Source organism: Xiphophorus couchianus, chromosome 8, assembly GCF_001444195.1.
Source record: "Xiphophorus couchianus chromosome 8, X_couchianus-1.0, whole genome shotgun sequence".
Lineage (NCBI taxonomy): Eukaryota > Metazoa > Chordata > Actinopteri > Cyprinodontiformes > Poeciliidae > Xiphophorus > Xiphophorus couchianus.
In genome coordinates, this window is record NC_040235.1 from 11545019 (window position 1) to 11571309 (window position 26291).

Below are 26291 nucleotides of genomic sequence, written 5' to 3' on the forward strand. Positions count from 1 at the left end.
CATTTTTGGTCTTAAACACATCAACCAGCCACATATAATTTGCTTTGAGATTTATAAAAAATGGATAAAGGACATACAACTTCAATCAAAAAACCTGAAGTATAGTTCTTAGAAAAAACTAGCTTCATAAGCTAGGTTTCATTTAGCAATACGGCCCTTTTAGTTTGGTTTGTCTTGTTGCTGTTTTTTTCCTTTGTTTTGAGTTTGAATTTTTTGAGACACAATGTACTTCAGGTGCTAATTATTAGCACTTTCTTAATCTTGATATTGTTTGGAAAAATTGCACATAAAGAGATTAGTTAAAAATGTTATTGGGAATAAATTCTCTGTTGTGATTTTCACATAGGGTTAACTGTGATAATGTCACTGAGTCATTCATTGACTTTTTATTGAACATAAGCCACCCAAATAAGGTTATTTTTCAGGATCTCAATTGTATTTGAGTCAAGACTTTTACTGGTCCATTCCAAAACTTACACTTTAGTTTGTCATTTAGAGATGGCGTTGCTGCTGTATTTTGGACTGTTGTCCTGCTGCATGAGCCAAGTGTGCCAGAGCTTATTTGCCAAAATTGATGGCTAGTCATTCAGCTTCAGGACATTCTGGTTGAGAGCAGAATTTATGGTTCTGTCATTACAAGTTGTCCAGGTCCTCAAACAGCAATTCTGCCTTAGAGCATTAAACTACCAATACTGAGCATTGTTGTGGTTCTTGTTTTTCTTTTTTTTTTTCCAGAAATGTTTTAAAGTAGATCAAACGTTGTGTACACCTTTCATAAGGTTCCACTTTAATAAAAATTAAGTTGGTCATCCAGATGTTTTTGGCAAATATGTTTTGCCAGCTGTCCCATGGATTCCGTTTTGGAACAGTCTCTCTGATAATGTTTATGCATGAAAACTGGATTTATCTAAGGCAAGTTAAAGTTATGCAGGGTTCTTTTATGACCTCGTCGATTAGTCGTCCACGAGCTTCTGGAGTAATTTTGGTTGTCCCCTGTTCTGTGTTTTCTCCATTTGATGGTAATGAATCTCACTGCAGCTCATTCTAGTCCCGAAGTCTTAAAAATGGCTCTGCAATCCTTTCCACACAGATGAAAGGTCAATGATGTCGTTTGTCATGTGCTCTTGAATTCTTTTAGATCAAGGCATGATGTGTTGCTGCTTGACATCTTTTAGCCTTCATGTTATTGGACAGAATCTATTGAAGTGATTTGTGGTTTTCTTCATGGCTGCCAGGGGTCAGGTCTGGGTGTGGCTGGTGAAATTTACTTCAGCTTTCCAAAACAGTGTAGTTGATCACTTAATTAGTGAATTAAAAAAGTGGAGGTTATTACTTGTTTTAATATCGGTTAAGTATAATTTAATAAATTACTCATAATTTAAAAGGTACTTTTTGTATTTAATCAGTTTCTTTGTTTGATTTAAAAGTTGGCGGAGTAGTGAAAACTGAAATATGCAAGAGGCCAAATACTTTTACACAGCACTCTAACTAAATTATCTTCATTTTGTTAGCTACACAAGTAAAAATACATTAAAATCCTGAAGTTCTAACAGAACTCATCAGCTCTTCTTCACTATGGCTCTTGACATTGACTCTATTGATTTTCGCAGCATCAGATCTGTTTTTGCACGCACTTGCATCATCAGTCCCCATTGTTCTGCATCTGTGGTAAATGAGATGGACCTCTGGACACTTCAGAGATGAGCCAGACTGTGGCAGAACATGAGGGCCAATGATCCTGTGGAGAATGATTTATTTATGCAGGCAAGATCTGGTGTTAGTGTCAGGATTATTAAATGTTACCACATCTGTAGCTAACTACACAGCTGTTGTCAAAGTGGATTTAACACGAGGGGAACTAAGTTGGTACAGAAAGTGTTGCCACATATTACATTCTCAATGAAGTCAATATGAGTGTGCTTGTGGAATATGATGGCATTTGAAGTGGTAAAAGTTTAAGATTTATTTTAATCTGTCAAATATTAAGGAAACTATAAGCAGAAACCTCTGCAAAACAATATTTTGCTTCAACAAACACAATCCTCAACTAAGAAAGATGTAAGTGCTCTTTCTTGGGAGCTACAGTAAACAAGTCCATTCTTGTCCAAAGCAAGAACCTGGTGGTGAATTAATTATTGTGGATATCCGTGCTGATTTAGTTTATGTAGAAGCAACTATGGTAACTACAACTGGGACAGAAACTCATGGAGGCAATTAAAATGTATTAGTCACCTCTAGCATTTCTTACCCCCGAAACAATATTAACGTTGGAATCTATAGGGACAAAAAACAATCTATAATTCTGCCTAAATTAGAAATAACAATGAAAATGGTGGCTACACCTTCATTTGGATCAATAAGCAATCAAATGCAGAGTGACTCAACTTCCAAGTGGATTAAAAATACAGCAATAATGATCAAGGAATCAGCATAACCAAAGTTGACCAACCTGGACTTTAATATTCTTAAAAAAAAGAAAAGAAAAGAAAACTAAAGCAAAATCACTGGAGGAGTAAACAGAAAGCAGCACAGATTTACTGTCTAGATAAACAAAACAAAAAGTATCAGCATAATATCTTAAACGTTTTGTTTTTTAACGTCTGACAGCTAACACTTAACCATTGTAAACTGAACACTTTAGGCTTAGATTTAAGAGGTTCAATCCTTCCAATTTCTTCACTCAGTTTATCCATGCATTGTCTCTTGGGGGCTAGTGTCTACCTCCAAGCAGTGAGTGGGGGAAGATGGGGCAAAACTAGGTTGTCTGTTAATGTAGGTTCATGTGAGACAAGCAAGTGTTCACACACAGATTCAGAGGGCAGGGACATTTAGGAATCTATAGACCAATGTAAACGGCATTTTAAAAGGGCTAAACTGTCACTAAAGAAGATAGTACAGTGTTTGTAGTATGTCATTTAACAGAGAGCACACAAGACAACAACATAAAATAAATTGGAGAAAAACAAAAATGGGACTGATCTGAACAACTGGGGTGAGTCCAGTTCTGTGTGATTTCTTTGATTGTTCCAATGTACGTGGTACAAATCACCAGGAAACACATCAACAAACAGGCCAGAGAGAGACGTGAAATCAACTATCAACTATTTAGCCATCCATTTGTGGGAGCTTGTATCTGTAATTGTAACCCTATTTTGGATCAGAGAAAATCTTTTGCACGTCATCAGAACTTACCAAAGCACCATTAATAAATAAACTGAAAATGTTGTTTTTGCAACATTCAGAGAGCTATTTTGAGTGTAGCCTTTTGTATGTAAGGTTGCTCATTACAATGCTTAATGAATTAAAATAGGTGTGCGATTCTGGAAAAATGTCCATTTATCCGAGCAGGTCTGAAATATTCTCTGATCCTGTAACTGATATGTTTCTTATGAAAAATAATTAAAACATTTACTCTTGGCTGCTTGAAACATCTGAATCAGCTTTCTCTTGTCGCAGATGATGATTGAAAAATAACTATTTTACTGTGTGTAAAGACAGCCATTTGTTGCTGCTGTTCTTTGATTTCAGTCAGGTAATGTCTTGAAAGTGCAACCAGTCTCTTTATTTGTATTGACGGGCACTAATTACATAAACTATCATCCTGCCACACTTTTTGCCATTCTGGTAGAATCCTACAGTTATAATTACTGCAGTAAGTGGTGCGTTTAAGCGTTTAATGCGATGCACGGAGAGGTTGTTTTATTAATGGATAAAGGGTCACAGTTCCATACAAGCTGTTACATTTTTACCAAGGACATTTCGTTTCCAGAAAAAAATCAGATCAAATAGCATGTGTTTATTTGAAGGATAATACTGCCTTGGTAAAGGTAAGGGCTCCGTTTTCTTTTACTCCACTTAGAAGCTTTGCTCTGTTCTCTATGCTCTGTTGCAGCACGGCTTTCTGGTTCAGTCTGCAGCAATGAAAGCTCATATTGAGTCATAAATTAGCTATATTGCTCTGCCAAATCCAACAGGCTGCTCTCAGACATGAGAAACTCAGATAGAAATGTGAAATAAAATGTGTAAGAAAATGGCTTCTCTAAAAGTGGCTCTACTATATCACAACAATATCATAAAAAAAAGGTTTTAATTTAATGCATATGCAATTTTGTTCAGCTCTGCTTTCACAACAGTTGCTTATTTGTGGTGTTAAAATAGAAACCTACCTATGTTTATACTTATCAAGTGATTAAACAGAACATGCACAAGTTTGCTGGCAAATTATTAAACACCTCTGGAGCTAATTATGGATGTTTATCAGTTACTGGAGGGAATCTGCTTTGTTCAGCCTGACTTAAGGTGAGACAGGTTAAAGAAGCCTGAGCAAATTAGCATTCTGTGATCAAGCAACACAATTTTAAGCACAACCTCAAGGAGCTCCTGTCTGTGAAAAAGGTGAATGAGAATGTGACTCTAGAGGTGCTCATTTAATCAATTATGCACAGCAGATGATGGACTGCACAGTTAATATTGTAACAAACACTTTTCAAAGTTTAGGAACAGTGGAGTTATAGGAACACAAACCTATGAAGTAAACAAGGGCTGGTTGGCTCTGAGTACCAGTTAGGAAGACACTGTTAAGGCTACATAATATTACTGTAGAACATGTACCAAACCTGGCTAGGGGTGCACAGATTGCATTTTTGTGACTGATCACAATCTTTAAATAGCCTGACTTGTGGAGGTGGTTATGATCAGTTTTACTTGCAAGTATTGGCTGATTATTTAGATAGGCCCAAAAAATCCAACCCAACCCAACCCAAACCCGTAGACAATGTGTCGGAGACCCAATCCAACTCCACTAATTAACTTTAATTGTATGTCCGAGCCTAAATAAACCCAACGTATTATAATTATGTTTTTACTGCTTTCATTTTTAGGACATAATTTGAGTAATCAGTGTAACTTCTCCCATTTTTAACTTTTGTTTAACGTCTTCCGGCACCATTTTGTGGCAACGCAGAGTGATTGATGGGAGCGCAGCACGGTGGAGCTGTGTGCGCTTTGTGCCAGTGTGCTGCACTTGTTACAGTCTAATGAACTTCTGCCCCTTTATTTCCTCAGCTGCCAACTCCTATATTTTGACAATAGTAAGTAGATTAACATAACTTTGTATTGTATATTCTTGTTTGATTTTCTCTGTGCTGGATGTATTGCAGGCTTATTAAAAGCATCACAGAACTCAAGCCCCGCTTGACCCGACCATCAAGCAAATAATTTTGGTCCGGTCCTGCCCGAATTATGGGTCATGTTCTGGCTTTACCCATAAATCTAAACTCTTAACACCTGATCGCCGATCATCCAACATTTAATAAATGAATGCAGATTTATCGATGTACCCCTGAACTTTACATTTAATTTTAATGCGGCATTGTTGTTGTTTTTTTTTGCTTTTTGCTTTATTTAACATTTCATGATATCTAAAATCTTACTTTTAGACAGAAATCCTATTCAAGATATTATTTAAATTTCTCAATATTGGTAAAATTTGTATTAACCAGGTACCTTTATGTTCAGATATTTTTAGACAAACAGGCTGTTTTATGGTGTGGAAATGTTTACACATATGTTTCTATAGCATGGTTGTGTTGACCTTTCCACTTAGATTTTTTTAAAGTGTTTATGTATCAACACTGACTTTTTATTTGCCGTCTCTAGTATGATAGGGAACATGGAGCTGTTACACAATCAGTATATTTTTAAACCGTGCATTTCTTAACCCCCCACATCTCTACTAAACTGCTTTCAGCTAATTACGTAAACTGTGTTTTGACTGAGTCATGTTTGTTTGAATCATAGCTTTGATTCACCTGATTCCTATCATGAAAAAAAAAATTTGTTTTGATCTCAGCTGCCTTAGAGCTTAAAAACAGACACATCCATTACTTTTCTACCTCTATTCACTAGTGTGTAACTGAATTGCTTTCATGCAAGGTCAAAGCAGTGATTTGAAGTTCTTTTTACAACTCTGAGGCCAAGGTCACTTTTTTACTCTCCAGTACTTGCAGGTAAATGGGAAATTAATAGTGATAAAATCATAACATCCATTTTTTTGTTATTTTAATCATAAATGGTGAGTAATTAGTTCTACATGTTCAGCAAAGTTTATATAACAGGTTTGGTAAGATGCTATGATAATTTGTAATTAGCTGGTAAAATCTAGAACAATGTTCCTTAAAGAGGCTTGGGCTGTCATCAGTTTTGGTATCAAGTATTTATGAGGTAATGGAAAGCACACTACTCACTGAAACTAAGTTCAGTGATACTGAATGGTCGTAATGGCTACATATGAAGCTGTTCTATTTATTTCCAAAGGCAAACTTTGACATAAGTTCTTTATACTGTAAGAGATTCATCTTTTTCATATTAACCTACTTTACAAAACTATAAAAAGGAAAATTGGTTTATATACTCCTCCTTAGGGTATACAAAGAAGTAGACACAGTACGAGTCTACTTCTCATACTGCTATGTCAATGGTTTGTTCCAACATGTTTCTTTGTCTTATCACTTTTCTGTTAATGTGAAAGTGACTCGACTCAGTTGTTTTTTTAATTAAAAATAATTTCTAAGTACTGGTGCTAATATTCAGTAATGCCTGGAGCTTGGGTTCATTCCAAGTGCAACAGCTAGCTAAGGCACTTGTACACTAACAGCCTGAAAAATCACTTTAGCAAACTGTGGATAAGTAATTGGGGAAAAAAAACAAAGTAATGATGTGAGAAGTCTCAGGGGAGCCAATGTTGGATCACCGCAGGAACTTTCCTTTACATCAGTCTGCTCTGTCGCTGCTGATTGATCTTTTTCTGCCCAGAAAGCAGTGATTAGGACACTTTTATCAAGTTGCGTCTGCCCTTGAACACTCCCCCTTGGATCCAATGATCTCTCAGCCACACTTTTTTTTCCTCCTCATCAGCTAATGTGTTGTTTAATGAGCGTGCAACTACAGCACCCGTCCCCCTTCGCTCTTCATCTTTTCATCAGCCACAGTCTCTGGTCTCACTCTCTTTGACACTTTGTCCATACTTTTTTATTTTCTCCCCTGCTGGTGTTTCTGATTACTTTCACTTATTCCATTTCAGCACTTGAAATATTACACTTGGACCCATCCTCTGCCAATCTGACAGGAGCACATGACTCGAAACCCTTTCAGTTGAACCGTTGGGTAATCTTCAGCCAACCACCCACACGCTAAAGTGAAGATTACACTGCCAAACATCACCGCCAAAATTTTATAAACCCAGTATGAGGATAGGTTTTTTATCAAGCATATTCAGCCAAATTAAGTGATTTTTACTGGGAGGAAAAAACCCCTCTGCTGAGTTCATTACATCCATCTGTCACTGGTTGGGTTAATAATGTTTCTAAGCTCTTGGTGTTTTACTGCTCAATTGTAGAAAGTTAATTCTATTAAATTTCTAAAGACCAATAAATAACCTATATTCAACAATATATTATATATACATATATATTACTATCCGTTAGACACAGTGAAAGAAACAAGTGAAGCAGTGACTTCACCACTACAATGATCAGATTAAAAAGTAAAAGGTGCTTGTGTTCAACTCGAACACAAACGATGTGAATAACATTTAATGCACAAAGACAAATCTAGAGGCCGACTGAATCTCCGTGGCTTCAAAATCTTCACACTGTTCCATTTTTAACTAGCCATAACAGACAAAAAGCGTGAAAAACAAATGCAATGTGAGGATGTTTATATTCGCACCTTTTTGTTTCTTCTCTACTTGCATTGCTATAATTACCAATAAACTCTCTCAACTTAAAATAATGCAAATAAATACGGGTGGTTCATTATTTATTGTCAGTGAATAACTTATGTCTTGTGGGGTGTTTTTTATTTTTATGAGAAATATATTTACAAAAGGCTGGTCTACATATCTGAATGGTGAAGCTTAAACAGAAGGAAGGGTAGCATCTACATTTAGTATGTTTAGATTTCTGAAAAAACCTTATCTTCCATCAGTAGTTTTTAATGACTTTTAGTATCAGTCTTATTTTCTACTCTTGTTTTTGTAGTTGGCATCATGTAACATTAGGAAATTTGTGTCCCATTTACTTTTCTGTAGGAGAAGAAACCCAACAATCCTAATTGAGGGTTCCTACAAAGTCTTAACCACTCCTGAAATGTTCCACTTAAAGTAAAATATTGAAGTTTGAAAGGTTTTAATGTAGGGGACAAAAATAACTATTAATATTCATTTGTGTGAACTGTGAGTGTTCAGATTTTAGGAGTGAACGAAATGCTGGAATGAATATTCACTCAGAAGAGAAATTAGACCAGAAAGAGCGACAGTCCATTAGCTCCTCTTAATTACCGGTATTGCTATTCAAAGATCAGCTGCTTCTTCGCCTTGAAAATCAATTCTTTTCTCTGGGCCAAGTCACCACACACACTCCGACACACACACAGAAGAATTTCTCCTTGATCCACAATTTTTCAAACTTATACCAGACCCACAACTCAAGTTCAACTTTTTGCTCCAGTTGCCATAAAATGTAAATTTACTTAAAGTGACGGTAACACAAAAAATGAATAAAAGGTACATTTAAAAAACTTTTAATTTAGAGATCCACCAATCAAACTTTTATGGTAGATTTCCAATTGCCAATTTTTAACCTGGGCTATTAGGGCGTGAGCACTGATTTGGAGAAACAAAATCAAATATTTGAGTTTCTGAGCATTTGGCCATCAAGCAGAGCTGATCCAGCTGAACTTCATATGGTTGCATCGGTGCAACTAAGATGTCATATTTTTCAATTGGCAGATCTGCAGCCGTTTTGTACTTCTTAAGTTCCCTTCTTATAATTGTCTGGCCAATTTAAGTTTCTCTATAGCTGATATTTATACCTTATATATTTACAAACCAGATTGACTCTTGTATCCATCTTCTATCATTCTGTTGTTTTATTGACTTAGGTTTTTTGTTGATTGTGAGTTGGGTAGCTAACTGATTAAGCAATGTGTAACTAGTTTGTATTTTTATGAGTGCTGTGGAAACAACTGAAGTGTTCAGTGAGTGAAAACACTGTAATCTGGATGACAACAAAGAGAGACGTCGTATTTTGAGCTACAGCTGCTCATTCAAGCTGAAAGAATCACAGCGACTGTCACATCAGAGCTGGCATATCTCAAGATGTCCGTTCTAAATTGGTATTGACAAAGCAGGACTTCAGCTTTTTGCTCTCCGAATTGATCTAAGGGAATAGACTTCAGATGAGGACGACTTTCTCTCTCTGATGCAAAGCTTTGGACAGACGCAGGGGGTTGTAGGGTTGCTCAGTATCTGTCAGAAACTGCAAGACAACATCAATGTGACATTTTATATAACTGGTTTCTACAGACCTGTGAAGGTCCAGGATTCACTTGGGAATAATATGTCAAAAAGTGTGACCGTGTTTTCTTCAAGGTTCCACATACTGAAGCAGCCTGGAACAAGTAAACAGATCAGAATTGTTTTCATTTTTTGTTATTCCACCTGCTTACTTAATTCCGCTACAACCTTGACACTTTAATAATGCTATTCTCACATACCACAAAATGGTACCTAAACAAATTTGTTCAAGTGTGTGAAAAGGTAACAATGCATGCATTTGTTTTTGTTTCTTAAGTCACCAGGTAGTGACACACTCCTGACCCAACCACAAAGTGACCATAATGTGCTAATTTGTCAGAAAAAACTGCTTTGTTAGAAAAAAAAATGTATATATATATATATATATATACAGTACAGACCAAATGTTTGGACACACCTTTCTAATTCAATGGGTTTTCTTTATTTTCATGACTATTTATAAGGCAAGAACTCCCACTTCTTAACCTGACAGGGCACACCTATGAAGTGAAAACCATTTCAGGTGACTACCTCTTGAAGCTCATCAAGAAAATTCAGAGTGTTTGCAAAGCAGTAATCACAGCAAAAGGTTGCTACTTTGAAGAAACTAGAATATAAGGGGTATTTTCAGTTGTTTTACACTTTTTTGTTTAGTGCATATTTCCACATGTGTTATTCATAGTTTTGATGCCTTCAATGTGAATCTACAATGTCAATAGTCATGAAAATAAAGGAAACTCATTGAATTAAAAGGTGTGTCCAAACTTTTGGTCTGTACTGTATATATATATATATTTTTACCAATTTTTACAAACTCAAAACTATTGTCACTAGCAAAGCTCAGGATCAGCTACAACCACTTAGTTGTTTTGTTTTACCACTAATGTGCCACTGCCAATTGTTGTGGTATATGAATTTGCACCATTAGAGTAAAAGGAAAAGTAAACATAATTGTTAACATTCAGTAAATAGCACATGTACCGAACAAATGCAGCGTTTTTATATATGAACTCTCGCAGAATATTTATATGCAGAACTAAGTGCAAAATGCAGCGTTCTGTTTCTTAACTTTAAAATGTGACACCAAACCAGAGATGACCCCCAGCTGTCACTGAACTCTGCTACATAAGTTTCTCATGCGACCATTAAGATTAAATCTTCAAAACTTCTTTTGAAACTTCATCTGAATGAAGAAAATACAAAAATAAACAACTTTACTTGAGCTTTTTTGTTTCTCAAGAATTTACCATCAGATGGTCACGGTTATTTTTTCAGCTTCTGGAGAAAGTTCCAGATGGCAGAAACACAGAAAGGTTGTCTTGATGGAGCTGCTAGCTGGCATGAAATGGACAAGAAAAATGTGTTCTCTGACTATTTAATGGCTCTCAGACATTTTTATATTGTATCCCTGTCATCTTGTCACAGCTGGAACATCTACTAATCTAATTTTTTTTCCCTCCTGCCAGACAGATTTTTCTTGTCCCTTGGAATCAATTAGAGTTTGTGTCCACCGTGTGCTGCCTCTTACACTAACAGAGCTCAATAGAAGCTCCTGGTGCTGTGCGACTGGAGCGAAAAGGGAAAACAAATATAACTTATTCGAAGCTGCGTTCCTGTCTCTCCATGAAGGTTTAGTGCTCCTGCGGCACCAAGATTGCGAGGATCCGACATGAGCAAACACTTCTCTGTTGTAAATAACGTGAAAAAGAAATTGACGCTGTGAGGAAAGGTCCATAGTGGGCAGACAGATTTAACACAGAGGAAAATTGGGCTGCGCTCTTTAACGAACGCAGGCGGAAAATGATCAGATACTGTAGTTAGAGGTGCCATGGGCGTCTGGGAGATGGAGAGAACGCCAATAAAAAGAAAGAACCCTCATTGATGTCAAAAGAGGGAACAAAACAATGTCAGGGAAGATGAAGAAACCTTCTGGTCTGGCTGACAGATAAAGAGATGAATTGATGCGACTTCCAGTGAATGTGAAGAAACTGGAAGAAAAGGGATGGTTGACGGGAGCATATGGAAATCATGCACACAAAGAGCCGCTGTGAAAGCTCCCTCCTGCTAATGCACAGATTAGTCTCACACCTTTAAGTGCGTATGACAGAGAGAAAGTGAATTTGTGTTGCTTTCAGCTCCTTATCTGAGACAAACCCATTGATTACCATGAGGACTGCTGTTCGATTGGTCCCCTGTGATGAATGAACCCCAGTCTTAGTTCCCCTGAGATGCTCTGTCTCTTTCACAAACCCAGACAGATTTTTCTTTCACTATCTTAAAAGGAACAAAAAAAGGGGGGATACCCTAGCGAAAAGAGGCAAAGCAAAAATAATATGTATTTTTATATTATGTGTGCGATGCTTTTTAAGAGTTCACTCACCCCATTTGGGCTCTCTTCCTGCAGCTGAAATTGGCTAGTTTTCCACATCGCTACACACCTCCACAACTCAAAATGAATGATGGTCAGCCGCTGTGCAAGAGTAGACTGACAATAAAATGAATTAAAATAAAAGTTCAGTGAATTTACATAAAAATTAAGACAGGGACTTGAGTGTGTGGGTATAAAAGACATATCCATATGCATCACTCATCCTCTTTCAAGATTCTGCAGGTTTAAAATTGATTCTCAATATAATTCGAGTGGGATAAATTTGGAAATATTGAGTTATCATGAAATTTGGAGACTATCTTTTGTAGAAAGAGAACTATGTAAACGTGCCATAAATCTTTTTAATGGTCCGATTGTGTTTTTATGGAGTCTCATTGTGTTGAGCTGTCCGGTCCGGTGTGGTTGGAAAGCTGCTATGAATCAAATGCAGGAAATTGGTTGCGTGACTTTTTGTTTACGTGAATCGGTCAGGACTGCTACGCTATGGTCTAATCTTATACAAGCTCATCTGTCCAAAAAGGAAGAAAAAAAAACATCGCTGTTTTTAGTTATTTGTATGCAAAAGAAGAGATGATGCTTTTGTGGTACACAAAAGCAGACAAATGTATTTGTAGCCTTACTCCTCATTGAGTGGTTCATTTATCCTGAAAGTAGTATAATTAAAAGGAAATGTCTAATGTTCATCTGCTTGCCTTCAGGCAAGGTTATTTTATGTGTGTTGCACATTTCAGCAACGGGTAATTCAAAGTGCTTTACATGATTAAAAAGAAAAAAAGTGAATGCTGCTACTCCGTGTTTGGGTGTTTATAGGGGTTAGCACTCGCTCTTGTCTGGGATTGTAAAGTTTTACATTTTGTCTGCTCGGGCAGATGCCACTGGTTGAGGTGATAAAACAAATCGGTGGTATTATATGGCCTCGTCAGAACATGTGCTCAACCGAATTTGCAGGGCACACTGTTTTGTATTTTGTCCAACTTTAAATAGCCAAAGTACTTCCACATGACTGAAGTGTTCTGGCCCTTCTTCTTGACAGTGAATAACATGTCATTCACTGTCTTCTCTGTCTTCTTTTCCTTTGGGATACACTTTTTTTCAGTCCTGTAAAACCATTTATCTGTAGCTGCACAAACATCAGCTGTTGGCGCATCTGACTGCTAATATCCTGTAACTTTACGTGGCTCTGTTCCAGAGATTCTTCTCCAGAACAGCACCTTTGGTTGGCTTTGAACATATCGACACTTGCTGTGCTATGTTAAAGTTTACATTTATCAAGTCCACTATTTCCCAAGAAAACACACTTTCATCTAAATGTTGGCATTTCCAAGTAGGCATGTTATATTTTAGGTAGTTCGAGCTGCTCTTAAATTTCTCTACCTCACTTTAAAATCAAACTAAGCATTTTGTTGCAAAGATTTTAAAACAACCAGCTTTACATAATACCAGAGAGAGACCAAGAAATGTTTGATGATTCTTTACTAAAGCTTCCACAGACGTATTGAGTCCTTGAAATGTTGATTCAGGAATAAAAAATGGGAAACCCAGCAAACGTACCCTAGCTAACTTCTGGATGCACTGAACAAAAGGTTTCTCTAAGGAGATTTAGCTGCTGTGCTCGGATAAATCCCACAACGTGGTTTTTAGTGGTGGCCAGCATCTACATTCAAATGAGAAGGTGGAGGTGGTGACCAGAAAACACATTATTAATCCAGAGCAGCTCTCCTTGGTGCACTTTTGTGAAGCAATTAATCACATGATGTAAGAGGTGAGTGCTGAAACAACAGTCTTTCACAATTTTCAATCCACCTCCCATTTATTCACCCTCCCTCCTTCTCTTTGAAGGGTCTCCTTGCACACAGATCCACTTACAACGTCAGCTCTTGTGACCTTGCTGCAGCTCCAAGTACATCGGTCATCTCCTGACTCAGAGCCGGTCATTGTGTAACAGCAGATAAACCGCTTGTAGAATAAGTGATGTGTGATTTAGAAACACACACACACTAACCCACGGAAGCAGACAGCTGGGCTGTGAGGTTACTTGTTTCTCAGTGAGCATCATCTGCTCTGGTGGAGCTGCTTAATACACACACTGTATACTAGGCCCTTATTGCCTATAAGATAATGAAAAATAAAAGCTCACCTTTGCAGATTCACTTATGAAAATGCACAATCGGGCCCTTCGATACACAAGAACTGGGATTTAAATTATGGTTACTGATGTCTACAGGAAGTTACACGCACGCACACACTCACACACAGTATCATCATTCAGAGGGTTGCTGGCCTGTCCTGGGCTATAACATGTCCTTGTGTCTTCTGTTTGGGTTCAGCCTCATGCACACACTTTACCTCTCTGGGACATGTTCCTCCATACCCCCTAAAATTCAGCTTTACGCGATGTGGAACACCAAACACTTGCATATGATTTACTTCTCAATGTGATGCACCTAGAATTTAAATTAATATCCTTAAATTAGCATGCGGTTTATGACTTGTGACTCAGAGAATCTTATCACGCAATCTGGTTTTAAAGAAGCAAGAACCTAACATCGTTCTCTGCTTCTCTTCCCCCCCTGTAATGTCATGAAATATGTTTAATTTGCCCTTTTAACTTGCATCCATGTTAACATTTTAGAGAGTCTCACCAACTTTGAATAATATAAATTGTCTCCCTTTTTGGCTTTATTCAGAGATTAAATGATAAACAAATCAGAAAGGGGGGATTGACTTGATGGCACAGTCTTGTTTTCAGTTATAAACTCGCTCTACTCTTCACTATGTTCAGTGGGGAAGGACTAAAGTTCAAGACAGCAACAACATATCTGTCCCAGCCCCTTTTTGCTGTTTAGTCAGTGTATGACACCACTAGAAATGAAGAAATTACTGCAACACCACAAAATGCTAATATTAACATCACAAAGGACTGTTTAGAATTAGGGCTGCAAAGTATATTTTGTATTTATTATCATATCAGTGTAAGTAATATGCATATTGTGAAGAACCGCAGTAGATTTCTGGTATTCATGAGGTTTAGGAATCACAATCTCCCACAAAAAGCTGAAATCCATCTAAAGACACTTAAAACTGTCTGTTTTAATGGTTCGAACACCAAATGCACCTTAAGTACGCAGAGTGGAAATTGTTCTGACTCAGCTGCAAAAACTAAAATCCACGGGTTTTATCAGTTTCTAGAACTATCTAACATTTATTGTTAAAACTTGCATCTATGGTAAAATAACTACTTTGAGTATCTCTAAAAAATATGAACACTTCTAATCGGAATGCAGAACATAATTTCTTGAGACTCGAGTTGAAAATTTGGTGTGATTGATTTTTTTTTAATGAATATTTTTGTAGGCAACCAGGTGTGAAACCAATACATAAACTTAAGAAAATATTTACTCAGGTGACAAATAAATAGAGAATTGTAATTATTGTAAGGACAAAACATCTATTTTTCCCAAGAAGATTTTCTCCCTGCTGGCCACATAATAGCACGTAATCCAAGTGAATTTCTATTGGATTTTTTTATTTTTATTTTTCTGTATTTTCTCTGAATTTGCAAGCCTTGGAGTTGGATTCCAAGACTGTAGTTTTATTTAGAATGCAATTTGATTGGCAATAAAATTGTGGCGGTGGATATACAATTATGTAGAAAAGTTAAATGCAATCGTTTTGTGTGAGAGAAAAACATCACTGACAGTGAGATGGAGAATGATTTGCATAACAAATGTAATCCAACTTGAAGCAAAGGCTGTCGGTTTACTTATGGGAAATTTAACCTCTCAGCTTAAAAATGGCTTAGAAGTCAAATTTAGTGTCTTGACCTTTTTCTTGTTCTGTCTGTTCCTCCCCTCCCCCCCCCCCTCTCTCTCTTTCCTCTGTCTCTCCCTGTTCAGCTCCAGCTTCTGTTTCACCAATTATACTGTGTCAAATCCATGCATGTCAGCTTCCAGATCCCTAATCATCCCTTCTCTCTTTCATCTGTAATCCTTTGTTCCATCCTCCTACTCCACTTTTTCCCCTCGCTGGTAACCTCTCCTCTCTTCTTCGGTCGTCACACATCTCCTCCCCTCCGTCTGCTTCATATACTAAACCCATCCTCTCTGTCCCTTCGAGTTTTCGATTCTATTTCTAATTTCTGTTTTATGGTTCTTCCTGAGACTTAAGCAGCTCTGAATTTAGAATTGCTCTCTTGTTAATTTTTCAGTAGAAATAGCAGTGGTAGTTTTAATAGGTGTGTTTTAATATCAAAAATAGTAATATCAAAAAATTATCAAAATTAGTAATTTTCTTTGGTAGCATTAGTATTCTGCTATGGTTAATAAGTTGCTGCTAAATATTTGAATTTTAAAGAAAAACAAGTGTATTATATATACCTATATATTTTTAGTTTCCACAAAACAGTAGATGTGCACAGAAATAACTACATTTCAGAAGAATATATGGTAACAGCTGGTATTTATTGTGTTAACGGGGGCATCAGTGGCTCGGGTGGCGGAGCAGGTGGCTGCTGCCTCGAAGATTTCCGGTTTTAATCTGAGTTTTCCTGGGGAAAATCAAGGGGGTAGCATCAAGAAGGGCATCCGGTGTAACATCTGCCAAGTCTGTGTACATGCAGCTGCGGCTTGGGGGGAGGAGCCTTAAAGCAACAACATTTATTTTGAGAACAATAAAAGTTGTGCTAAAAAGTTATGTTTAAAAACTATCTGCAATCTTTTTTTGGTAATGGCCTGGTTGTGGTTTCATTTTACTGCAGTCACTGCCTCACAGGCAAAAAACAAAAATCCACCAGACACATTAAATATTGCATTTTTATCATCAAACAACTTAAAATATTCTCCATTTAAGTATATTTTTAAAGACATTGATGCTTATTATTGCTCTATGAAACCAAATAGGAAAAATATTTTAAAAATCCCAACATTACATTGCTTTCATGATTTGCAAACATCATACTCAGCAGTTTGTCATCATGACAAATCAAAGTATGAATAACGATGAGAAAAAGTCAAGATAACTGAACCCCCCCCCCCCCCCCCCCCCCGATACATTAAAACAGTCCGTACTGTCTTTAGTCATAGTACTGAATAGATTTCAAAATGATGAGCAGAAAACTATGGAAGTCCAAATGTGTCACAATTAAATAAATCAGTGTGTAAATAGTTAATAGTTAGTTTAGCAACTAATGATTTTTTAATATTGATGTTTACCTCAATAAGAATTCACATGTAAAGTCATGTATTGTGTTATTGTACTGTTGAAATATTTTTTTATTTGCACAAGTAAAAATAAAAAACTAAAGCAGTAATTGAAGAAAGCCATTGCATGCTCCTCATCACTGCTGAAAAACTTTGATGGTTCGTTCAATCAATCAATCAAATTTTATTTGTATAGCACATTTCAGCAGCAAGGCATTTCAAAGTGCTTTACATCATATCAAACACAGGAACACAATGCAACATAGAATCAACAGTCAAAACATGACATTAGGTCAGGTTCCATCAATAAATTTGTAATTGATTATGTTTCAAATACAATTCCAAACAGGTGGGTTTTTAGTCGAGTGTGCATCCATAAAAGATTTACCTGTTACACTCTTACTGTGTTATATGGAACAAAATACCTATTGCTATTTTTATTCCCACTCACGCTCACAATCATACAGTTTAAAACGATGTATACAGCATTTTAATGGGCTTCTGGCACAAGGCTCCGTACACCTCTTTCACGGAATTTCAAGCTGGGACTCCGCCGTCCCTCACGGATTTTTGTGCAATTCTATGGTACCTGTTAGTGTCTAGAATTTACAGGGTTTCTGTTACGTTATACCTTTTTTCCCCCATCATTATTGTACCTAAATAAGAAACATCAATGTTACTAAATAGCAGAGTTTCATGATGAGTAGGAGCCAGTTGAGTTTAGTTTGATTGTTTTTTTTAAAGTATGCGCATCGTCATGCGTGATGTTTTTTGCAATTTGACATCAAAGTAGGTTGGATTAATCTTGACAAAGGGGAGGACGATATGGATTTAAAATGTAATCACAATATTTTGTGGTACTATTGTGACAATGATAAAAGTTATGATTACAAAAAACTGTTTATTCTTTTTTAGGTAACTCATCCTAATTTCTGTGAATGCATGGCACAGTATTCACAGCCCACAAACACAAAATAGCGTAAGAGAAAAACATTCACACTTGAAACGGGCTTCTTCATGACGCTGCTTACTCAAATATGTGAGATGTAATCATACCGATTTTTATTGATGCTCTAATGGAACAAATAGTGGAGAAATTGTAAAAGTAACATTTCTGATAATACTGTCAGGTTTTTTAAAATTTAATATCAAATTGAAATTTATGAAGACAACAATAAATCAAAGTACTTCATCACGATAAATGATATGATAATTGCCCGCCCATACCTTGACATAAGTTAACAAGAAAGCAATTTGACCATGGTGCTTCAGGAAATTTCTTTCTTTCCTATTTTAGCAACTTTTTAAACAAATAGTTCAATCAATGTTATTTTGTTTAACTTGCCTTTTTAAACAAGCAGTTTCTAACTAATAAAAAGAATACAATTCAACAAAAGGACATTTTTCCTTTTTATTCTATTGAAATAATAATAGTAAAAAAGAAATCTTCCATTTTCTGTCTGATTATTGTTGTTTTTATAAATGGATGAATAAAAAAGATAATATGTGGATAAGGCTTATGTCTCCCCCACTCTTGTCCCTGGCAGGAGAGACACATATGGGAAGGTGTAAATGTTGTGACTGTAGCAGCAGGGAGGCAGGAGATGGAAAGGGAGTCAGGGCGAGGGAGATAAGGGGGAGGGGTTTGTTTATTTCCCTTCTTTAAAAAAATAACTGCGCCCCCAGAGTCCACTGGAGAGAAAAAAAAGCCAAAAAAACAAAGGTAGTCGGATGTAGGGAGACGGGGAGACAGATGACTGAGAGCGGGGGACAATGGGACGCGGCATGAGCAGCGGCCGAGACTCCCCACAGCGACGCGTTAAAGACGGGAGGGACGGACGGACATACGGACTCACGGAGGCAGCGCGCGTGCCGGTCCACCGCTCGTCGCCCTAACAATGAACGTGCTGTGGTCGCTGCCGGCAACACATCGTAGCCAGAGGGGTGCGCACTGAGTGAGAATGGCAGAGACGGAGAACCAGAGTGGGGGGGTTAAATAGAAATAGGAAAGATGGTGTCTTCCCCCATAGATAGCATGTGCTTTTGTTCATGGTTGTTCTGTTTGCTCAATCATGTGTGTCTCAGTCTGGCTGATGTGCATTACCGGGAAACTGTCTGACACCATGATCTTCTGTAACCATTTAGGTGAATACAAGAAGGATGAGCTGCTGGAAGCGGCAAGGTGAGTACCAGACTCTGCATGCTCTTTGTTTTCATTTCTCTCCTCTCTTATCTTCCTTTCAAGCCTTTTAATGCGTTTTTTTAAAAATACTTTATTGCATCTTTGTTTTCTCCTCCTTTTTTAGTCATGCTAATATTTGTTTTCTTTTGCTCGTTTTTATTTTCTTTTTTCATCCATAAATCTTCCAACCTTGTTTTTATTCTAATCTTCATCCCTCTTTAATCCATCTTGTCCCTTTTCTCTTGTTTGATTATATTTTTTCTCCACCTCAGTGCACGCACACACACTTACACACACTCAGCTCCCACACCAGTTCTGTATTTTCAGATCCAGAGAGCCCGGTGCTTGTGGGCCAGCGACACTTGTTCGTTTTCGAGGCGTGTTATGGTTTCAGGCAGTTCATGTGGGCTGTGTGCGGGCGTGTGTGTGTGTGTGTGTGTGTGTGTGTGTGTGTGTGTGTGTTTTATTTATTTATTTATTTTTCCGTTTTTGCCAGGCTCTCCCATTTGGAAGTGAAGTAGCTCTCGATTTGGGATTGTGTGTGGGTGGTGGAGCACTTGATGCCTCAACAGAACCCCCCTCACCCTTCTTTCCCTCCATCTCTTCAAGCTCAACACACACACACACACACACGCATGCATGCACACCCCCACATATAAGGAAGCAGCTGGTTTAGAATGGACGTACCCCAGTGTATTGGAGGTCAGAGGGCTGTTTATGTGTAAATCCAGAATGGTCGCCTCCCAGCTGAGCCCATGACTGCCTTATCACCCTGTCATTATGAGGAACTTCCTCTTTTATTTTAGGGTCATGCTCAGTCAGTTCACTCCCACGTTTGGCCTACAGAATGCAGATGTTTGTCTAGTTTATTTATATATCTATTTATGGCCCAGATAGGGCTTCTGTTTGTGTTTGTGCAAAGTTATGCATGGCATGGGAGGAGCCCTGTGGCCCGGCGCACTGCTAGGAGGAAAAATGTTGCATGGATTAGAAAGCTAATGCCGGGTTTCTATCCAGTCTGGAAAAGTATGGAATTTGATTCCAGCATTCTCCAGGTCTGAATAAGTAAATAAGTAAAAAATAAGACACTTTCCTGATTTTATTCCCTTTCTCATCTATTAAAATACCAAATCCTCTCTTCTTTGTGTTCATCTTTTCTACCTTCTTTTTTCCCCTTCATTTTTCCCCATCCCTTTTTCTTGTGTCCTACCTTATTTCTTCCTTGCGTCCTTTATTCCTTTTGTTGTTCCTTGCCCTTTTGTTCCATTGCATCTTCAATTCATTCCTTCCTTGTCTTCCTTTCTTTCTTGCTTCCTTCTTTCATCTTTCCCCCATCCATTTTTCTTGTGTCCTGTTATTCCCTTCCTTGCATCCTTTCTTCATTTTGTTGTTCCTTTTTGTTCCATTGTATCTTCAATTTGTATTCCTTCCTGTTTTCCCATCCATTTCCCCCTTTTTCTCTATAATTTATTCCCTCCTTGTATTTTTTCTTCCTCCTTTATTTTTTCCTTTCATACCTTCAGTTTGTACTCCTCCCTCCTTCATCTTTCCTACCTTCTCTGCCTACCTACTTTCTCTCTCTGATACTGAAACAAGCTTTTTCCTTCCTTCAGTTCCAGCTTCCAAACCAAATATGTTTCAGTTTGTTGGACATGTTAGAACATATTCTTGGCGTATTCACTGATCAGGAAATTATTTGATTTTTGAATTTTCAAGCAACTTGTCACCCGTCAAGGCTGGTCAAGTTTAACATTTCTGTCGCCAGCGGATTTCTTGATTCTTTTTTAGCTAAAATAGGTTGGACTGTAGTATAGTATGTAGTAAAGGAAGACAGAAAAATGGCATTCGTATGGCATAAAAGATTTTCCTACAGCACTAGATTTAAATATCAAAAGGACTAGTGATATTTTCAAGTTTGAGTAACATTATTAATTTCAGCTTCATAATCACATCTAGGTGTAAAGTAAAAGGATCTGCTTTTAATTTTTTTATTTTATTTCTTCAAGTCATTAAGTAAGAGCTTAGGTGGTTTGAAAGACTTTAATGAGATGAAAGTCGGAGGGAAGAAGCTTAGCTCATTTTGTAGAGACTGAGCTAAAGAACATCACCAAACGTTTTACCTTGTAGTTGCTGCATAGAGGCATCAAATATGAACATGCTTGTTTTATTATTTCTACAATATGCTAGAATGTCACATCATATTTAACAGGATTGCCTAGCAATTGATGAGGGTGCTTGATTGGAGTAGTCCGTAAAGTATCTATCAGTAATCTGGAACTGAGTTTAAAAAAGGGGTTTTGAGTGAAAGCAAAGACGAATGATCTCCAAGTCAGCCACCTTATGTCCATCAGCAATAATAATATGGATCCTTACTTTGGTCCAAAATAAAATTCCCAAATCTTTATATATATTTCCACAATCAACTATGGTTGAGCTGAGAACATCGCTCTCAGACCAGGGTGCTTTTCCTCTCCTAAAGCTGACCTCTGAATGCCTCAGTTGTTTCCCTGGAACTTCCAAACCGCATTGTGAACAGCAGAAAACAGAAATCTTGCTCTGTAAGCTTGCTCTTCTTTCTTTGGGAAGATTTTAAAGAAAACGCAAGCTGCCCAAAAGCACTGCGGGTAGAATAATTATATTTAAGTGAATCTTAAACAGACTGATCTAATCCGATTGAAGCAAAAACATTTGACGTTTTTGACGACTCTTTCTTCACCTTTCCCAGACTCCCAAAAATTAAGCATTATGGTGTCTCCAGGAGAAAATTGTGTTTGTGGCACATTCCTCGATGAAGACCAAATTAAGTTCTGTTCTTTGTTTTGAAACCTTTTTGGTTTTTAAGGAGATGGAAAACACAAGTGCATTACATGCTCCAGATTACCATCAAGTAATATTTGAAAGAGAAACATACACAAGAATACATTCATTTCAACAGCTTTCTGAGTTCTAAATTGGCATAATACATCTAGTTTAAGAGCATTATTTGACATGGAATGCTTCTAAATGAATAATTTTCACAACAACTCTAGAATCATAAATATTAAGAGCATTAGAAATTGTTAGAAATATCAGGATGAAAGAGGTTTTGTTGAAAGTCCTGATGTAGGCCTCCTGTAAAAGTTGTGAGATAGCAAGAATGTAAAATGAGATTTCTGAGGTTCTTATTCTTTAAAGTTGTGATTGGATTTTAATTCTGCAGTCACACTGGGAAGATGTTGGGATTTGAAGCAAGGTTGAGCAGGGAAAAGCTGTGAAAAGAGATTGAGGGAGCAGATCAAAAGAGGTAGAGTAAGAGGTGCAAAAGGGCAAGAGAGATGGGAGGTAGATTTGATTGAAAAAGGAGAAGGAAGGCAGCCAGTGTTGGAAAAAGATGAAAGAGTGCTAGAGAGCTTAAAGTCAGAGAATAGGATATAAATGTCAATTTGGCTGGTGGTTGTAATCAGAATTATTGAAGCAAAGAGAAATGGAGAAGACAGACAATAGTAGATGGTTATTGGATAATAAGGCTGCACTACTTTTTTCCCCAATATGTTGAAACCTTCTTCCTTTAAGACTGTCTGGAAGATGAGGCATGACTCCACTTGTCCTGGCTGCATCTCCCGATGGCCAGTCGAGTTCCAGAGCAGTGACCTTAAAAATCAAAAACATAGATCAACATCAAATCCCTTTAGTCAGGCCAAAATACTCGGGGGCGTTTCAGCATGACAGAGCGCCTTCAAATCATCCCCCGAACATTCAAACATTTCCCTGGGTCTCTTCAGTTTCAAGCTTCTGATAACGTTTTCCTCCAATGTTTTTCTTCCAGTCTTGCTTCTTTTCTAAACCTCTGTGGTGGTGGTTGTTTTTCTACTTAATGTGTGCCTTGGTTTGTGCACATTTTCAGGAGTGGAAACGAGGAGAAGCTAATGGCCCTGCTTACGCCGCTCAACGTCAACTGCCATGCGAGCGACGGCCGCAAGGTAAGAGTCAAAGTGTGCGCACAGAGGAACTGTAAAGCAGTAACGAGCGCATCACTGTCATCTATGCAACTGCATTTTTGGACGGTCATTAGGGTTACAAAGCCAGCCTGCAAGTGTTTTTTTTTTTTTTCTCAAGAGAAGCAAATGCTGGTATGACAGCTGTGAGCCTGTTTTAAATAATCTTAGCATTCACCAGCAGGCATTAGTGTCCTTTCTTGGCTGTCAGTCATTTAAATGAATAGATGGAGACACAACTTTTTTCTGAATAAATTAGCACTCATGCTGAACAAAAATGATGCAGCACAGCACACAAAAACCTGTCAGAGTCATGGCCAGAGCCATGGAAGGATAAGCTTTTTCTGATGTCTTTTTTGCCCCCCTTCAGACAGGTTTTGTCAATTTGCATGCCTATTTGGGGTGCACCAATTTTCTTGCTGATCACTGATCTTTAAAAACCCTTAACTGCCAATTCTGATTTTGTCTGAGTTTTTTTTTGTCTTAAAACTTGCTAAATATAGCAAAGAAGTTGCTAAGTTGGCAACAGTGGGGCAGTGTTGGCAACAGCCCCAGATTCCTTAATTTTGGGAGATCAGCTGATACTTTATTGTATCATAAGAATTTTTATTTATTGTTGTCCTGATTAAATTTAAATTAATGATGTTAAAAATCTTCTATTGAAATTTTTATTTTTATTAGTTTTCCTACTTTGTTCCACAAGTAAATTTGAAAATATAATGAATTGCACTTACTTTGGATAAGTCTCACTTCTTTAAATAACATCCTGATGAAGCCTATTGCATATAGGAAAGTTTTTCAAGAGAAATATCCAAGTTTGCAAATGCCATGCCATGCATTCACAGACATACAGTTATCTATAAATGAAGGAATAAATAGTGTTTTGTCATTACTTGTATCAGTATCACAATACTACCACAAACTATCATAATGTAATTCTAAATCCATATCGCCCACTTCTAGAGAGAGACTGACAGATCACCAGGTCAAATCTGCACATGCACAGTTAACACTAGTCATCCCACTGTTGCCAATTTAGTGACTTTGTTTTTATATTTAGTGATTTGTCAGACAAAAAATTGATAACATCCAAATTTGAAATCAGCAGGCCAGGCTTTTTAATAAATATTGGTGATCAGTCGGAAAATGCAACCAGTGCACCCCTTCTTTTTAGCACATTTTGGATTTACTTTTATTGAAATTGTACCAAATTGCAAGGTGCTTAACAGACGAATCATACCCAGCGGTATAGAATCTGATTGGTCCAAATTAATCTTCATCTTCAATAGATTTTATTTGTTTGCAGTGGAAATAACAATTCTTCGTCGTAAGTTGCAGCAGACATCTTCATGTGTCCAAATACATAACCATGCATATTTGGCTAATGCACCTTCACTTGCTAAATATGAGTTCCAAGTACAAATCTAGAAAAGAAGCAGATTTAAAACGGGTTTCTTACCGAACGGAGTTAACTTAATTGAGTAGTTGAAGCAGTCTGCCTTTGATTTGCTGCTGATGAGCCGTGAAGCAGAAAGAATCCTGGGGTTAGACTTGAGGGGAGGAGGTAAATCTGGGTTTGCTAAATGAAATTCTAGGTACAACACAAGTACGCCGGCCTTTGGAAAGAAGCTTTGTGTTATCATCCTGTGACTCCAGCATCTGCAGGGAGCCCTGAGCTTTGGGTTTAGTTCTGCTGCTTTACAGCAACACGTCTGGCTTATGACTGATTAGTTCCCTGGATGAATGGGTGGAAGGAAAAGCAGACTGCTCTCTGGTTTTAGTGGCTTCTGGCTTTAGTTGGCGAACTCCCTCTAGTCCTCCACATCATTCCCTTCCAAGCTGACAGAAATATAAAGCCCTGTTTGTCTGGTCTTCTCGCCTTATCTTGACAGCAGAGTGACAACGAGGCTCCACTCAGCAGAGATTATTATCCAAACAATTTTAGGATCCCCAGTGGATCCTCATTGGTGTCTCTTGGGGGAATAATCTCTTTACATTATCAAACATTTTCTGAAACGGCATTTAAATCATCCAAGCTCAAGTGGAAAAAGTTAAACTCCAGTCTATTTCAAACAAGGCGTAGCTCAGTTTCACCTCAGTGATCAGATTCAGACTTTTCTTTTAAAAGATCACTCTAGTTTATTGGACACTGAAGCGAGGCTCGCTGAGTTTTATAGTGGCTATGACAACTGCAGGGCCAATCCGGGACCCAAAGGGAGCGTTTTACCCTTTACTCTCGGTGGCTGCCAAATAAATGCCACAGAAGCCTAGAAAAGGCTTTTTTCTCTAATTATGGGTCCTTGAGTGATTCGGATGATGCTCAGCTGCAGCTCGTGTTCATCATATTGCCTTCATATCCATTTGTGAGAGAGCATCTCCTAGCTGCGATGGGTCCGCGCGCCCTGTCGGGGAGGTGATGCCTCCGGGGAAAACCGTGCAATATGAAATCTTCCCAGATGCAGGAGACACACTCATGAAATCATTTCCAATTGCTTGAATTTAATGGAGCGTGAGTACATTATGGCAGCCATATCCAGAAAATAAAAACTGTCCCCAGACAGACAATGAAGCGACCTCTGCTGTACAATCTTCATTTGTGCTGCTCTTTAATTGCTCCACATAGACAGCGTTCAATATGTTTTCCTGCCTGGTCTGTTTAATCCACGCTGTGTTCTGGGAAGTTACTGCTAATTTAAACCGCAGTGGAGCTGAGAGGAGAGATTTACTGAGTTATACTTTGCGGGTAAAAGTATTAGATTAATTATGAGTGTTAAAGAAATAAGATGTTCATGTTGAAAATATATTTACTGCATTCCTTCACCAAGCTGGACTAATACTTGTCGTTTCATTTTTGGATTGCTTTCTCATGTATGCTTAATAACTAAATTTTTCACCTTTGCATATGAATTATGCCTTTAATGGTTTTTCTGGGCATCTTGACTTTGTTTACTGAAGTAACGTGGACGTTTCTAGGAGATCTCACAACTTTTGACTGCAGTACTAATTACAATAGATTGGAATGAGGGTTTGTAAGAGTGGAGTTTCAGCGGCTGATCAGAGGGATTGATCGTCCTGTTAACTAAAGAGCAGCACCGTAGAATATTAAGAAAAACAAATACCTGCAGCAAACAGGTATTTGTTGTCAATTTTTGAACAGAGAAGAATAAATGATTAAGACTGAGTTACAAATAAA

At 37.7% G+C, this 26291-nt stretch overlaps 1 protein-coding gene across 1 annotated transcript in view; it reads left to right on the top strand.

Moving 5' to 3' along the window:
• The window catches only part of LOC114149257 (poly [ADP-ribose] polymerase tankyrase-1-like), a 78635-nt gene that overhangs the window by 11964 nt on the left and 40380 nt on the right, over positions 1-26291 (top strand). The window contains exons 5-6 of the mRNA XM_028024956.1: positions 19088-19124; positions 23008-23083. Coding sequence (XP_027880757.1) covers positions 19088-19124; positions 23008-23083 — 113 coding nt within the window. The remainder of the gene's footprint in view (positions 1-19087; positions 19125-23007; positions 23084-26291) is intronic.